At 39.2% G+C, this 18,359-nt stretch overlaps 1 protein-coding gene across 1 annotated transcript in view; it reads left to right on the top strand.

The window, feature by feature from the left end:
• Positions 1-18,359, top strand: part of PRIM2 (DNA primase subunit 2) — a 112,213-nt gene that overhangs the window by 91,270 nt on the left and 2,584 nt on the right. The window contains exon 13 of the mRNA XM_035322520.1: positions 8,925-8,993. Within this exon, the coding sequence (XP_035178411.1) occupies positions 8,925-8,993 (69 nt within the window). The remainder of the gene's footprint in view (positions 1-8,924; positions 8,994-18,359) is intronic.

Raw genomic sequence — 18,359 nt, 5'->3', positions numbered from 1 at the left:
TGGTAGTGATGAAGACATTTGAACGTGTAGATCTGCTTGATGGTGAGGTACCTCGGTCCAGCCAGCTATCGCAGGTTGGATTTTCTGAGGCTGTCTTTTCTGAGATTCTCTCTGCTGAAATGATCTTTCTGAAGTAATACAGGAATTGACTCACAGGTCTTGCCTAGTTATTATATACCCTGAAGCAGAAAGAATTAATCCTGATGTTTATTCCAAGAACCAAATTATTTGACTCATATTTAGTTCACATTTTCCTTAGGATAAGCTATTTCTTTATTTGTGAAATTAGATTTTTTGTTTGATTAAAAATTGCTTCTTGGAGAAGTAATACGGTTAGCTGACAACCTAATGTGTGATTGCATAGTATTTGCATTATATTTTGGACCACATTTCATTTCTGTCTTTTGGCATACTGCTAATCAGGTAAAATCTTTATAAAACCGCTTCTGAGAAAAGCTAATCAATTTGAAGAATACGAAGATTAAAGCATATGCAAGGTAAATGCATCTGTTCTGGTGCTATACTAAATGCACTATAATATGTTGCTGACATATCTCAAATAGAAAAATAGTAATGGTAGGCTTTGATTTAAAGTTGTTTTTAAAATATCTGTTCTTGAAGAAATTGCCCAGGTCTTTTTCCCAATTCACTGCTATCACAATAGCAAAAGGTAATAACTTGTGGTTCTGCAGTAAGGAGAAACAGGAGATCGAGACTCATTTTTGCTTTTGCTCCAATTACTACTTCTTTTTTTTTTTTTTTTAAAAAAAAAAGAAAAAATGCTAATGTAAATGAACAGAAGATATATAACTTAAGAAGAAAGAATGTTCTTTCTAGTAGAATTATTCTCTTAATTTAAAAAGTTGCTTTTTTCCATAATTGGATTAAATTAAAGATTCTAAATGAATCATTGAACTTTGGCCAATGTTTTCTGACAAGTTTGATGTTTGAGGGATTGGGGAATCTTAAAAGGGAGAGAAGTAAATTAGCTAAGCCATGCCTGGGCAAACCACACTCCCCCTTCTGATGATTTAATATTAGGAAAAAGTTTTAGATCATTCCTAGCTGTAAAAATGTTTTCCCTTACAGCTGAAGAATTTTGCCCTAACCTCAGTTAGTGCTGGTAGTGTTTCTGAGTTTTGAGGATACTGTTCAAGTAAGAATTACTAATAGTTATTAAACTATTATTTATAGTGGAGAGATATAAAAACACGAACAAAACCATAAGAACCATTGATATTCTTGATACAGCCAAATCTCATGTGAGACTGGTTTTATCACATTGAGATTTGGTGCATTAAAGTTCCTTAAAATTTCTCTTAGCAATTGCAATTTTAATTCTTGTCTTTTTTGACTTGTGGCTATAATAAATATTTAATTGATGATGATATCGTACAGGACTTCATATTTATTAATTTAACTGTTTCAAAAATTCACATTTTCACTTAATGCTGTGAGATTTTTTTGTGGCGGCATTCTTCCCCAGTAAATTAACTAGTTAAAATTCAAATCCTAAAATAAAGTACCCTTACATATTGCTTGCCAAGAAATCCTTAAAAAGCTTTAGACCTTCAGTCTAGAAATTGTACATCATTCACATGTCTCAAGTGGTGAGTTAAGACTGCTTGTTTGCTTTCCACAATTGCTCAGATGATTATTGTCTTTACTACATCAAAATCTGCAACTGTTTAACTGTTGTAAAACGATTAAATCTTTCCAGGTGGACAGTTAAGCATCTTGAGTATAAGATTATGTCAAGGAAACTTTATTAGTGAAAATAAATCTTTGTGGCACTCTGGTGTAGCTTTGTGTAAATATAAATGCTGTAAGCTTTCATGTATTTTCTATTGATGGGAACCATTTACTGATAGGAGACAGCATTCAACCTTTCCATTATTTTGAAAATCATAGTTGCGTGTTAGGAGTACGTCTCCCCCATTTCATCTGAGATTATACTTTCTCTGATTTACTGTATAGACCCGGTATTTTAATACTCTGCTTATGGTTCCTCAGCTGAACTGTGTGTCTTGTCTTTAGTTTTCAAGAATACGCTTATTGATTTCACAGGACTACTTTGGCATATAAGCTGAACAGATGCAAATACAAGTCTTTCTAGGCAATGCTAAGTAAGTCTTGTTTTCCAGTATTAAAACTCTCACCTGTTCTTATCATTCAGGTATAATGTATTTTGATCAACTTCTCTGACTTCTGTACTGCATGTGTACTGGTGTTGTGGTGTTAGTGTTACTGACACCATCAATGGAGCCTATCAGCATAATGTAACTTAACGTCTTAAGTGTTTCATGACACCTTAACATGACATGGATTAAAGCTATTCTAAACATTTGAGTTGACAGTATTTCAGACTTAGTTTTCCCAATCTTTTTTTTTTTTTTTTTTTTTCTGATAAGTTGAAACAGATGTTAGAAATGAGAAGGTATATATGGCTATTGTCAGGTGAGGGTGAGATTGTTGTTAAAAAGGGTGTATGCAATTAAATAAGAGTGGGTTGTTCAAAAACCTGGTTGAAGGACTGGTAACTGACAAAGTAACTGTTGAACTGATGGGCTGATGAACTGGCTTGTGTGAGTAAAACAGCTTACAAAAAGAAAACTTAAGAGAATGCAAGAAATGTGCAGAAACACAGTGAGGAGCGTAGCTAATCTGTTTGATAACAAAAGGCGTTAAGAATACAGTATAGTCAGAGTATATGCATGGATTTTATTCTACGTAGAACATGATTTAAAGTACTTTACACAGATGTTTTATTATACTGGAAACCAGTAAGGGTTGGACTAGAAAATACACCTTTTAAAACTTGGATTTGATATTGTAACCACCAGAATAAAGTAGTAAAAACTTATGGTCAGTTGATATTGAGAGTGTCCATTACTGAATCACGGAATGGTTGAGGTAGGCAGGACCTCTGGAGCCATCTGGCCCAACCCCTGCTCCAGTAGGGCCACCCAGAGCAGGGTACCCAGGTCCACGTTCAGGTGGCTTCTGAAGATCTCCAGGAAGAGACTGCAGCCTCTCTGGGCAACCTTTGCTAGCACACAATCAAATTTGTCTTTTAGAATAATAGAATTACATGCTGTTTAGGGCAAATAATAATAAAATTAGAGTAAAAACCACACTTTCTCCCACTGTTGGGGAAGAATGTCATTAGTTTCAGCAAGTTCAATTTAAAGTATTTAAATTCATTAGTCAAATCTTAGACTTCAGTGCCATGTGCTTATTAGCCTAAATTGGTCCTGCTGCTATGGAGGGCAGTTTTACCCTCTGTCTGTGCTTCTTGAGTGTCCATTCCTTCCTTCATGCTGGCTTTAGGACTACACGGTAAAATAGATGAAAAAGTTATCCAGCTGTAGGTGAACCTGAGAAAAGGGAAGAGGACTGAGATTCACTTTCAGCATGTCATTAAAATGGAGATGGCAGGAATGAGGGGGCAGAATTAGGATCTGTCTTTACACTTCAGCAGCTTCAATTTATGGAGTATTAAAGTGCTCATGACGTTTTTATTGTTATAGAAAGGAGGGAAAAGGAATCACACGGAAGAAACAAAAGGTTTAAATGCCCTGTTCAGGATGAGAATACAGGAAAACACAAAAACACAACAATATATATGAAGCAAGTTGTCTTAGGTCATTGTTCTTGAAACTGCTGTTTTGTAAACTTAGAATGTACATGAAGTAAAAATTTTATTTTGTAAGGTGTTTTGATTTTGAAGTATTTCAGACGCTTGCTTTCACACTTGGTAACAGTCCAGGCTTTGACCGAGCATTTCCTTGCTGCACAGGAATGTGGGTTATCTATCAAATCTAAAAACAGGCAGCACTGGCTTTTAAAATAAATGGCTGTGAACTCATACAGGATTTGTCAACTTAAATGAAAATGTGTCACAGAAATATAGCCCTAAATTTCTGTTTAAAAGTGTACATTTTACAATGTGCTATTTCAAAACTTTTTGAAATCTGAGAAATGAAATACTCAAATGCAAGAAGGGGTAAGGCACCTTATGTTCACACCATCATCTTTCAGCAGTAGGCTGTGTAAAACTTTGAAAAAGTAAGCAAGAAAACATACACAACCAGCATTAGTGCTGTTTCCTTTTAAGATGATTAACTGGGTTTAAATTAATCACAGAATCACAGAGCTGTAGGGGTTGGAAGGGACCTCGAAAGATCATCGGGTCCAACCCCCCTGCCAGAGCAGGTTCCCTAGAGCAGGCTGCCCAGGTAGGCGTCCAGACGGGCCTTGAATATCTCCAGAGAAGGAGACTCTACAACCTCCCTGGGCAGCCTGTTCCAGTGCTCCGTCACCCTCACCGTGAACAAGTTCTTTTGCATGTCGGTGCGGAACTTCCTGTCTTCTATGTTGGGTATCTGTCTTCATTGAACAAGCTGCCCAGGGGTTGCTGAAGCAACTATAGTCACATATTGACATTTCCTTCTCATTCAGACATTCATTTATTCTTAAGTGTTTAATGAGTTCCCCACTGTCATACATCAGAACATAAGGCTGGAAAGCCTTGAAAACAGAGGGTGGGAAATTACAGGTATTTTTTAAGAGATGTTCGTAAAATACCTCCATCAAGGTCATGACTGCCTCTTATTTTTACCTTTGCAAAGCATACTGGATTAAATTTTGTTACTTCATGGTTGGGATGCAAGTTGCAGGGAGAAGCTGAGTTGTTAAGGTGCCCTGAATATTGCCATGCACGATGCTGAGTGCCGTGAGATCAGGTATTCTGACTACACAAGGACAAGTGAAAGAGTGTAAGAGGAACAGGAGCTCTGGCAAGGATGTAGCAATGGTCTTCCAGCCTGCGAGGGAGTCCTGTAGGGAAAACAGAACTTAAACGTGAGGTAATTTGTGCTACATTATTCAAACAAAGCCTTCAAAAATTGCTGGTGATCAGTTTAAAATATGAAGGAAGTATTAAAAAATGGAGAAAAGATTTTTCCGTAAAGTGCAATGTGGAGACTTGGGGCAGGACTTATGCTCAGGTGGTCACAAACTGACCTGAAACAGAAGAAAACGTAAATGTGTTCAGATATGTTCCAGCAGTTGCCCCCTCTCTTATCTTCAGTCACCTTTGAAATAAAATGAAGGTTAGAAATGAGTCACGCTTAACTGAGTCTACAGCGGAAAGACTTCGGTTTTGGAAAATATAAGGTAATTCAGCCGTTTTCAGATAAAATGAGCTAACTTTGAATAAGTGAAATTAACAATGGATAATTGCAGAGCTCAGACTACCCAGCTATGCAGCATCTTAGCTGTAAAAGCTGAAGGTCCATAAAGCAGGTGGCTGCATGCAGCTGCCAAACATCATCTTAACCTCATTAGTAGTCAGTAAAGCACCATCACAAAAGCAAGTTGCAGATGGCAGGGAAAGAAAAGGCACATAAGAACTAACAAAAGGAGTCCTTGAGTATGTACCCTTACTTGCAAAATAAAGCAATTTAGTGTAAATGCCTGAATATATGTGGAGGCAAAAGATTGCTGCTGGTAATTAAGGTAGTTTTGAGTGGAAGTCTGTTTCTGGGTAACACCAGTGAAAAGCAGCTGCAAGTTTGCTTTCATTACGAACACAATTGTAGTAGGAATGATAATATTTATTATGAATGATAATTCTGTTTTACTTAAATAGAGCATTCTTCGTTCCTCTCCCACAGAGCACTCTTTCCTAGCTGGTTCTGGTGTTGCCATTATTAACTCTTTATTTCGTCTCAGAACAGCCAGTGGATCTACTAAAGCTGTTCTTCTTTGGGTATGTTTATTGTAATCTTTACTCCTCAACCCCATCACATACAAAAGAAAGTTAATCTGTTTTCATGTGATGTGACTGATGTAAAGTTATGTGCCAATTATCAGATTTATGCTTTGGCTGCCTTCTGTGTGCCTCTCAGAAGGGATAGGAGCTGAATTACAACTGCTTTTCCCTGAATAAGTCACAAATGTTTGTCTGGCTTTTCTACCCAGCCACAGTTTTTAATCCTCACATAGGAATTGTCTAGCTTTGTCATCTCTACCTGTCAAATTTGGCTGAAATTTGGCTGAAATTTGGCTAAACAGCCAAAGCCGAGGTGGTGATTTGATGGTGAGGGGAAAGGAGTAGGAGTAATGCAACGTGAGTATGCCTACTGGTGCAACCGTATATGTTGATTTGAGAAGTTGGATGGAAGTCCCTGCTCTGTTGTGGCTGGCATGCTGATCTATGGAGCACTGTGAGTGGTGGGAAAAGAAGAGCTATGAAGACCTAATTGCCAACTTCACCGGAGAGGTGAAGGTAGGAGTTCTCCTAACAGCTGTTCTCTAAGCTCTATGTGTCTTCGTTGTAGTGCAGCAAAAAAAAAAATAATAATAATAAAAAAATCTGTGTGGTGACAGAATAGCAGCCTCTGGGAGGCTTGAGAAGCCTTGAGGGAGAGGGACAGTAGTTCCTTGGTGAAAGTGCAGTGAAGGTGGGCAGTGAAGACTGAGCCACTGCAAAATTACAAAATTGTTCCTTAAGTATTTTAGGTTCCTCAAGGCCAACTCTGGTAACGTTACGTGTCAGCAGTATCGATTCAATGGAGTACTCTTCTCCACTGTGAAGATGGGTCAAGATTTTCCCTAGGATGGGTCAGGGCTTTAATGGGCCTGGTTTCAGAATAGTTTGTTCTGGATAATCTCTCCTACAAAAGTGGAATTTATTTATAAGTGCCGCTTTATTCTCTCGTCATCCATACTGTGTCAGTGATCCCTCTTCTGATATCTGTCACTTGACGTTACCATTTTTGCACTGAACTGTCAGAGACGACAACAGCAGCTTGATCTCACATCCTGTGAATCACCGAGTTAGTAAATCAAAAGCCAGCTTTGATAATTCTCATCCTTTCTGCTTTTCAGGATAGTTGGATAATGGTAGCATCGATGCAAAAAGCAGCTGTAACTGTGCGGTCTGGAATTGAAAAGTTAAGCTGCAGTATGACTAGCCTTTTAACTGATCAACTTTTCTTAAAAGTTCTCTTAAATTAGAAGAGAACCTCGATGCCTTTAAACTTTGAGGTCTTATTCTCAGAAGTTGCTGATACTTCAGAAAGCTTCTGTTTGCTCACTCGGTTCTGAGTCTTAAAATGCATTTCCACCTGAGGTTTTGAACTGTTTACTGACATTGAGGTGTAATCTTGGTTAAACGAATAATTCTTAGGAGACCTTAAGGGTTCATGAGCTAGATTGAATTAGTTGACTTATGCCAGCCGGAAGGTTTACTTGAGAAAAATGTGAATGCTATGAAATAACTCAGTGCAAATGTTTCTTTCAGCTAGCCAGCGGACCCGTAGGTCTTCTGATCGTGACTCTGAATCATGAGGAAAATATAGTGGGGCATAATGGCTTTTTGGTATAATGAAAACTGCTCTAACAATTCTGTCCTATTAAAATACATATACAAGTAAAAAATTTGGAATGCAGCCTTTTTTTTTTTTTTTTTTTTTTTTAAGTACATGCCTACATACAATGTTGTTAGCATCTACTTGAAAATAGAGTGAGCTCTTTTGCACAGTACAAATTTTATTGTAAGGAACAGGCAGAGGAAGATCAATTTTCTTCAACCCTTTGCTTAATGTGACTATTTTTTTCAGTCATTTTCAAAGGGGGGGGATAAAGAAAGTGTCTATATATATGTATGTATGTGTATATGTGCATGTGTATTGAGAGAGAGTGCCAAATTTCAGACTTCATTGCCTGGCTGGCCTTGGGCTTGATCTTTTACAGAAGATTTAACAGGAAGTGGCAAGAGGCATAGAAATGTAATCAGTTGAACTATAACAGAGAAACAATGTGCTTAAGTACTTTCTTGGCAGTGTGTTGCCATTTTTATCCATTCAGCAAATGTAATTTATTTATATATCTGTCAATAAATACAAGGCGGCATCCAATAATGAGTGCAGCAGGGATTTAAGCTGCAGTGTATTGCTGTGTTTGACACAAAGGTCAAACCTGGGAAAGGGCCTTGAAATTAACATTTCTTGAAAACTGTTTTTCCTTCCAGTGAGGTTATCTCTTAATTCCAGCAATATTCTCTGTTTGATAAGCAGAGAGCGCATACGTTTTGATTATATGAAGGAGGGAAGAGGAGCTGGAACTCAAATAAATAAATAAAAAAATCAGGCAGCATTGCGTTCTGCTGATAAGAATGGAACTTTATACAGCACAGAAGAGATTACATGTGGTAGAATTGGGAAGCAAATTCTATTTACAAAAGATGGCATGATTTTCCTAATAGGTGTTGAAAACAGGCTATTCACTCATGTATTCTGCTGAGCTTGGCTAGAAATAACTACATTTCAAAAAGGACAAATCTGATTGAAGGTAGAAGCATTCCCCTCTCACAGATACTTGTCTAAAAGGTTTGCATTAAATTTTCTTGATGGGAGCACGGTAGTGTTTTATTCTGCATCTGTACAAACTGGTAATGTGGAAAATAAAAATACAAATAGTGTACTTGATTGCTTCGTGCTTCAACCACTTGAATTACTAGATTTATGTCTGCAATTATGGAAGAGATGTTGCAATATGATAGTTCGGCAATAACTGTCACAATTGTATTACCAAAATATATATACAAATCATTTTTGAAGTTAAGGGTATTAAAATTAAGTTTTAGGGACCAGACACACATTCCTGGGGTTTTATCTTGTTTTTAACGTGGCCAGGGTATTTTTAAAGAACTGTAGTGTGTCTAAATGCTGTCACTTATTAATAGAATACACAAGTCAAAGATGTCATGTCTTGCAGAATTCTGCGAGGTATTATACGTGTCTGCCGAGAAAACTGATATTTACCTTGTCATGGTAACATCAACAAGATGCAGAATTCTCTGGTTGTACGTCTGTGCTACATCTGAAGCCTTTAAATTTTTTTCTTTCTCTGTGTAGATCCTGGATTTGGTGAAGGGCATGCATTACCAGTTGGCCTGCCAGAAGTACTTTGAATTGACACACGATGTAAGTAGCTACTAATTTTTGTTATACTATAATCACTGCCTTTGTCTTGAGGAAGGCCATGGAAATCGTGCATGAAATTCAGAGGCTGTTTACAGTTTTCACATCCATCAGCTGTCTTGCCTTGTTAGCTTTCATTTCAGTAATTTCTCGTGCTCATTTGTAATTTCCTACATTTATATGTCGATGTTATTTATTATCCTGAATGTTACAGGATACAGTAAAAGGTTATGATTTCTTCCTAAAAATGTCAACAATGTCAACAAAATTTTGCCTATTTTAAGCCCTTTAACTTTTTCACTATCCTGTTTTTAAACAAACTGTTATTTTTAACCCATAATGCATTTTGGTATTTTAAGGTACACTTTAAAAAATAAACAGAGTAGATCTAACAAATCTAACTGAAATTCTATAATCTTCCAGCACTTACAGAGTTAATATTGTTTATTTTTGTTTGATATTTTTTCATGTCTTCGGTCACGTGATGATTTTTTAAATCAAGCTGAACGTTCACAGACCTTTCCCACTTGCTTAATCTTAAGCTTCTATCAAATATTAAAGCAAGATTCACAGAATTGTAAGATAGAGAATGGCAGTAGCAGACCTCCTTTATGATTTTTGATTCAAAAAATAGTTTTCTCATTGGTTCGAGGTTCCTTGTCAAGAAAAAAACAACAGAGTGCAGTCTTTCTTATAAATTTGTTCTGTCCACAGCTGAAAAAATGGAAACATCCCTTTCAAATATCAGAATGTGGAATAGTCTTGTTCAAAATCTGGTTGAGGATTTTGATGACCTACCCAGAGACATTTGCCATTGACTTCTTTTGTTCTTACTGGTTTTCACATTTGATTTAGATGGAACCGCTCGTTTCCTCAAATTCCCAGCAATCATTAGGGTGAATATATAACATAAGTGTACTTTGAAGCCATATTCAGTGTTGCCAGTTTGGCAGCTGTAATTTGAGAGGAACACTTTGTCTTACCATCGAAGAAGATGATAAAACGGCTGTAATAATCTGAAAGGAAATTCAAAATCACGTCTCATTTGAAATTTAGATACTATATACCCTATGTATGGCTAAGTCAGTAGAAATAATAATTTTCCCAAGATGACTATGAACCCAAGGTCAGTATTCACCAAAGAATAGATCAACATGGTGATGAATATGTGTTGTGTTTCGGTAAAGCTGTCTTTCTGTTGTCCTATAGTAAATTCCCACAAAGCTTTATTTTTTTCAGTCCCGGGTAATATGAATATGTCTCTTTGCTGCTTGTGCTAAGAAAATCATCCTTCTGCTTCATACTTTAGCTAGAGATTCATCTTATTCTGTTTTCATTCATTTCATGTAGAAATGAAACTGTTACCTAACAACAGCTCCATCCTGAAGGTTATCAAAATCTTCCAAGAAACAATAGGAAGCATTATGATTGTGCTTTTTCATGCATTCAACTTTCCTGAGGATTTCTGCATAGGTTAGATGTAAGTGTAGCCTCCAGGGACTAAGTGCATTCTATGGACGGGTTTCAAGCCATAAGCGCAATTCATTTTAATATGGGTTGTTTTTTAACAAGAACTCTAGATTTTGTTGTGTTTTGTTTTTGGGGAAGAAGGAACTAGAATCTCTAGATGATGAGCTTTCTGGAAGTCCTGCTGTCCCAAGGACTTCATGCCATCATTTTCAGCCCAGGTGATCAAGCTAGCGAAAAGGATTTTGTCAAGTTCTTTGTCCAGCTGGGTGCTTTAGTAACCCTTATTCATTTCTACAAAATCATGTTTAATACACATGGAATAACTTACTGCTTTCTAAATCCCCCTGTGAAGATCTTCTGACATGATAAATGGAGATATTAGGAATGCTGTCCACATAAGTAAATTGAACAATTTTATGTGGAACAATATGGTACGTTCAAGTCACCTTCTATTGTTTACTTTTTAAGGTGGCTTGAATGGTTTGAGGCGACACGTCTTTGAATTTTTTATCCTGGTAATTTTTTCTATAGTCCATTAAATAATTTTACTGAAGTCTGGTTATTTTCTTGAAGTTTACTTAACAGAAAGCAGTACAGTGGCTTCAAAACTGATAGAGGCAGAACATGGACAGATGCTGCTGGTGTTCCTGCTGTTAGTTCCTGTCATCCTTGTTCCAGCAGCAAAAGCAGAATGCACAGAAAGTCACTTTCTGCAGTTCGAATGTCACGTGCTTGTGAGGAGGCTTTTTTTTTTTTTTTTTAATTCAGCTGCTAAACTCATTAATGGTGTGCTAAGAATAATTTTTCTGTCCTACAACTACATGTTTTAGTAATTTAATTTTCATGGGGAGGATTAAAATAAAAGTCTCTCTGAAAGTGATGATAGCTAATCAAGCAATATAACTTTTGCTTTCCTGAATATGAAAAGCAAAGCTTTTCAGTGGAAGAAATTCCTGAAAGATCAAGCAGTATAATGTTGATTGTTACTGTTTCGTCAAATAGGTGAACAATCTTGAGTAAAACTTACCCAGAAATAATTTACTGGTTCACCTGGACAATTCTCAATTTCAATTTTGTAATCTGACCAAAATTTTATCAAGGAAATTTTGATATATTTTAAGCAAAGCAGTTCATGTTACCTATAATTCTTGAGAGTTTATAGCACTTATGTAGATTAGAGTTACTGATGTACCATGAATGGCTTTGAAGCAGAGACTTGCTTAAGATGATGACATTTTTCTAAGTTCACAGAGTCAGTCACACACTAACTGCATCTACTTGAGAGCTCTCTGCATTTCTCCTCCATCCTCATTTATCAAGTTTGCATTTTATTCTCATGCTGGCAGCAGCTTTGCTGTTGGCTTCAGTAGTGTAGTGCTTGACACTGAGTCTATCCTAGTCCAGCTGAACTAGAACGGGAATGTTTGCAGCTATCTGGGGAGGATGGGGGAGATGCTTTGCACCTCAGTGTTCCGGGTTTACAGGATACCTGAATGCTGCTTATCTGAAGATTCAGTGTAAACTGGGCTATTAACTTTAGTGCTACACCTCACCTGAACCTTTTTTTTTTTTCACTGTCTCACAATCACAAAACAAAAGTGACCATCATTGTTTGCGGTCCAGCTCATTGTCTTCATGCAGGAACTAATGTGTTAAAGAAATGTACCTACATGTAATTTGCTGAGTCTTTCAGAAAGTGCAGAAAAGGGAAGCACTGCAAATGGTTCATGATTGGCTTTAACGTATATTTCAAGTTCCGGGATATTAGGGCATACTGCTGTGTTGGGTCTGTCTGGGATGGAGTCACCTTTCCCTGCAGCAGCCCACACAGTGCTGTGCTCTGCACTCATAACTGGAACAGCACTGGTATCACTCCAGTGTTGTGTCTATTGCTGCATAGTGCTGGCACAACATCAGAACTCCTTCCAGGCCCCCAAGAGCCAGCAGGCTGGGGGTGGGCAATTGATGGGGAGGGGACATCACCAGGGCAGCTGACCTAAACCAACCAAAGGGATATTCCATAACACCTGATGTCACACTCAGCAATAAAAGGGGGCCTCTCATGGGGGAGGGTCTCTCCTGAACAACCGGTACGTGTTTTGAGGCCCTGCTTCCCGGGACGTGGCCGAACATCGCTCGTTGATGGGAAGTAGAGAATAACTTTTTTTTCCTTTCTCTCTGTGCTTCTACGCGGCCTTGTTGTTTCTTTTGTTTCTTTTCCTCCCCATTCCCCTTCCCTTTAATTAAATCATTCTCATCTCAAACCTCGAGCTCTTTGTGTTGTCTTTTCTCCCCCTTCCTCTTTGAGGAGGGGAGGAGTGAGAGAGCGATTGTGGTGGAGCTCGGCTGCCCACTCGAGTAAAACCATCACAGTCCCTTTTGGCGCCCAACGTGGGGCTCGAGGGTTGAGATAACCGTAGAATTGATTAAAGTAATTCCACCTAACATACTTGCTAGTCACAATGTTTGGCTTGCTGTTAATATTTTCCTGTGTGACTATGTTGTACGTAATCCGTTCTCTGTTCTCTTTCTTCCTCTATATCCGATCGGAGAACATGTTGAAATCTGTGTTTCGTTTCTTTATCACACTGTGCGGTAACATGCTGGCCTCCAGTTTTATCTGGTACTCAGGCCCTGCATTGCTATCCTTCTGGTCTCCTGGAGATTATCTTTCTGGAAATATGAAGAATTACACTGCCTTCTTTTTCTTCCCTGGCAGTCAATTTATGAATAATATCAGGGCTGGTGCTTTTTTCTTCTCTCCCTGTGGGCTAATCACAGCAGCCTTTGAGTTTTTTGGATACCCTTGGTCAGATGTCATCCTCCTATTACTAGTTCTATTCTTTTTCTTCCTTCCCAAAATCAAACAATTTATTAAGAATAGCATCCAAAGACCTGCCCCGAGGCAAAGTAGTTGTGGGTGGCAGGGTGTGTGGGGGGATATGGGCAGGTACCTGTCACGGTTTTCTCCTCCAATGGTTTTTAACTTCACCCCTGAACAAGTGAAAAATCCACAAAAACTGGTAGAATGTTTGAAAGAGTATGCCCTGACCCTGGCAATATCAGAGAACTCCACCAGCTTGCTGCACTCTGCTGGGGTCTGGCTTACGCCTGTCAAATGTCAATTAACGCTGCCCAGCACCCTCAAGGGGATAGGAAAGTTTCTGAACTTGATAGTGAGATAACACACACTGTGACCACCCCAAACGAACAACCGACTATGGTATCAGTAGCCCCTATAGTCAAGACAAAACAATGGAAACGGAAGTCAGCTCGTTTAGTAAGGGAAGAAGCTCATCCTGAGGAGGAGGGAGAGGAGGAAAAGGCAGGCAGCTCTAAAGCAGCGTCATCACAACATCAGGGAGAAGAGACTGAAATAATAAATGAATCAGAAACCACTCGATCTCTATCCTTGAGTGAGTTGCGAGAAATACGAAAGGATTTCAGTCGTCATCCAAGTCGTCATCCAGGTGAGCACATCCTCACCTGGCTGCTTTGATGCTGGGACTCTGGGGCCAATAGCCAACAACTAGAAGGCAGTGAAGCCAAGCAGCTGGGATCCCTCTCTAGAGAAAGGCTCACTGACAGAGTAATTGGGAGAGAGGCACAGGTCCTCAGCCTCTGGAGGCGACTCCTGGCAGCCGTGAAAGAAAGGTATCCCCACAAGGAAGATATTGTATACCACGTAGGCAAGTGGGCCACCATGGAGAAAGGTCTCCAGCAACTGAGGGAATTAGCTGTGCTGGAGATGATTTATAGTGATTTAAACAATGCTCAGACACCTCAAGATCCCGACGAAGTCCAATGCACAACATCCATGTGGCGGAAGTTTGTACGGGCTGCACCCTCATCACATGCCAGCACACTGGCAGCAATGAATTGGGATGAGGGGATGGGGCCAACAGTGGACACTGTGTCCATTCAGCTTCATAAATATGAAAAAAACCTCACTGCCCCAATACGGGCCTGCATTTCAGCCGTGGAGAGACTGTCCCAACGGTTAGAGGAACATATAACTTCCTCCCCACCTAGATGGAAGAATCTTTCAGCTATTAAGTGCCAGCATTCTCCGGCTCAAGCAAGAGAGAATCGAGGATGCACACCACGGGGTACCTTGTGGTTTTATTTACGTGACCATGGGGAAGATATGAGGAAGTGGGACGGTGAACCGACCTCGGTCCTAGCTGCTCGGGTACGTGAACTGCGGAAAGATATGGCAACAAGAAAAGAGGCCCCTAGGAGGATTGCTGCCCCAGTTTCTGTTGGGCAAACCCCCAGAGGCAGTAGAAAGGTTAGCATTACTCCTGACCCTGACGAAGAGACTTCTACTTCACATTTGGAAGAATTAATTGACAGATACTCCAACCAGGACTAGTGGGGCCCCGAGCAACAACAGGCCTTTGAACAAATCAAACAAGAAATAGCTCGTGCAGTAGCCCTTGGGCCTGTCCGTACCGGACCAGCTGTACAAAACATACTTTACACTGCAGCTGGGGAGCATGGCCTCACCTGGAGCCTCTGGCAGAAGACCCCAGGAGAAACTCGAGGTCGACCTTTGGGGTTCTGGAGCCGGGGCTATCGAGGATCAGAAGCCAATTACACCCCAACTGAAAAAGAAATATTAACAGCATATGAGGGGATTCGAGCTGCTTCAGAGGTTGTTGGTACAGAAGCACAACTCCTGTTGGCCCCACGGCTACCTGTGTTACATTGGATGTTCAAAGGAAAAATCCCCACTACACATCATGCAACTGACGCTACATGGAGTAAGTGGGTAGCGTTAGTTACACAGCGGGCTCGAATGGGGAAACCCAATCGCCCAGGAATCCTGGAAGAGATTATGGACTGGCCAGAGGGCAGGGATTTTGGAATACCGACAGAAGAGATAACTCGTGCTGAAGAGGCACCACCATACGATTTGCCTGAAGACAGAAAGCAGTATGTGTTATTCACTGACAGATCCTGCCGTGTGGTAGGGAGCCTTCGGAAATGGAAAGCTGCTGTGTGGAGTCCCACCCGACAAGTTGTGGAGGCCATGGAAGGGGAAGGTGAGTCGAGTCAATATGCAGAAGTGAAAGCCATACAACTGGCCCTAGAAATTGCTGAAAGAGAAAAATGGCCAGTACTGTATCTTTACACTGACTCATGGATGGTGGCAAATGCTCTTTGGGGGTGGTTACAGCACTGGAAGCGCAGAGGTAAACCTATCTGGGCTGCTACTCTGTGGCAAGATATTGCAGCCCGGGTAGAAAACCTGGCTGTAAAGGTACGTCATGTAGATGCCCACATGCCTAAGAATCGTGCCACCGAAGAACATCAGAACAATAAAGAAGTGGATCGAGCTTCAAAAATTGAAGTAGCTCAGGTGGACCTGGACTGGGGACGTAAGGGTGAGCTGTTTGTAGCTCGATGGGCCCATGAAACATCAGGGCATCTAGGGAGGGATGCCACATACAGATGGGCTCGTGATCGAGGGGTGGACCTGACCATGGAGGCCATCACGCAGGTTACCCATGAGTGTGAGATGTGCTGCAATCAAACGAGCCATGAGGATAAAGCCTCCCTGGAACAGGGGGAGATGGCTTGGATTTCGATATGGTGAAGCCTGGCAGATTGACTACATTGGACCACTCCCACAAACCCGCCAAGGCAAACGTTACATACTAACCATGGTAGAAGCAACAACTGGGTGGCTGGAAACATACCCAGTAAACCATGCCACCGCCGGAAACACTATCTTGGGCCTGGAAAGACAAGTGCTGTGGCAACATGGTACACCAGAGAGAATTGAATCTGACAATGGGAGTCACTTTCGAAACAATTTGGTCACCTCCTGGGCCAAGAGACATGGCATTGAGTGGGTGTATCACATCCCTTATCACCCACATTATACTGCTTTTTGGGAAAGTTATTTTCTAAATGATAGCAGTATAATTTGATCAAGACAAGCTGTTTTACATGTGAGAAGAAAAGCCATTTTGACTTGATAGAGTTATGACTGAATGGCCTGTGTAGAAGTATGATAGAAAAGATACGATAGAAGTATGACCAAATGGCTAGATATTTTCAAATTATAGTATTTTAATTAGAAACAACAGTTATTTTTTATACATGAAACTAGAGTAAGTATTCAAATTGCCAAGTTACTGAACTATTCTGTCTTTTTAGTCAAATTCGAATTTTAAGTCTTACAGAATGCATCATAATTGTTTGAAGTTCTAGTATTTGTACATGAGTTCATAGTAAGCTATTTCATGTTGATTATTCTTTTTAGATTGGTTAAGTTTTTATTTTGTTCTGAAGAGTGGACAGAAGGCAGCTTAAGTAAAGAGGAAATGAGACACCCTGCAAACGTAAGGAATGCAAATGTAACCTGAAGTAAATAGACACAGTAATGAGGAATGCCTTTCATGGTTACAGTAGCAGAGAGATTTTATTTTAATTTAGTTGATAGAATTGGATAACAATTCAAAATAGAGAAAAATATTTCCACAATGAACAATTGAGATCTGGGCTACATACATATAGTCAAGTAAAAGGGATTGATGATATGAGTCAACTGTGAGCTACTAGTAGGTTAAATTAATGTTCTTGTGTCAGCTTCCCTGTAGAAATAATTAGTGCTTTGAAATTTGATTGTAAATTAATCACAGTTGTACCCATCTATAAGACTCTGACTGCTATGAAGAAGAAAACCTAACTGGCTAGTGTCTGTGTTACTAAGCTGTATTCCAAATGAACTACTGATAATGTCATTTGCATGAGTGTTGCTGTGCTAGTTACTTGCTGTATGGCTGATTATTTATATATTAACATTTATCTCTCAGCATTTTATTCCTGAGTACCGATGTTCTGCAATCTTTGTGTATTTTTGAGGAGCAAATGAAATCTGGCACACTTAGAAAGCTTTCTGGTGCCAAGGAATCACTTCTGAATAAGTTATTTAAAAGGGGGAGGGGGGGTTAAGTCAAAGACTGTTTTTCTTAGTTAGTGATCAAATCACAAGAATGTTGGACTTCTTAAAAAAAAAAAAAAAAAAAAAAAAAAAGGATTTGGTTGATTGATGTCACAGTAACACCATGTTTGCTCCACGTTTTTTCTGTAATGTTGGCTTTTGTTTTAAAAGTTCTAGGTTAAAAAAACAAAGATACCATAGCTATAAAACGTTTGTTTCAATTTCTTTCAAAACAACATTTGCGATAGCAGAACTGTAAAACTGGAATTTGTATGAAGGTCAGTATGTGCAAAATGTGTTGAATCCAAGAACAGTCTTGTGATAGCATCAGCTACTAGATGGAATAAAGAGTTCTGTCTGAAGTGACAGGTCTTTTCACTTGGATCGATAGACTCTACGAGCTTAAATTTCTGACTGCCCAGAAAATACATTTTTCTTTGGGCAAAGTGGCTTCTAGATGGATTTACAGGTGTGAATGGATAAACTGATAGAGAAATCTAGTTTCTCTGCTTCTGGTAGCTGTAAGTTACCAGAAATTTGCCAAGTTAATGATGGAGGTTTTCAACTTGCTGTAATCTTTGGTGTATGTTACCTGTAAAACTTGCATGAAGTAACATGAACAGTCTAACATAAAAAAACAAGGAAATTTCTGTATGCTTCACCTCCATTTTTGTGGTCAACATTTATTGTGTACTTCCAGTCAGAGCAGAATATTTTTGTTTGGAGAAATATTCACTGAAACCTACTGAAAATTACACAGAACAGAATTATTTATCCCTATGACAAAGGATAATGATGATTACGAACAAAACTTTATTTTTTCCAACTCAAAAAAAAAAAAAAAAGGTGTTGGGCAGAATCCTTTTAATTAAAATAGCATTGTCTAAACTTCATCCACTAGAGCTTTATTTTAGCAGCATTTAGATTTGGAAAGGAGAAGTGGT

The sequence above is a fragment of the Oxyura jamaicensis genome, chromosome 3 (genome assembly GCF_011077185.1).
Source record: "Oxyura jamaicensis isolate SHBP4307 breed ruddy duck chromosome 3, BPBGC_Ojam_1.0, whole genome shotgun sequence".
NCBI classification, from domain to species: Eukaryota; Metazoa; Chordata; class Aves; order Anseriformes; family Anatidae; genus Oxyura; species Oxyura jamaicensis.
The sequence above is the reverse complement of the archived record's forward strand: the minus strand, read 5'-3'. Positions and strand labels throughout refer to the sequence as shown.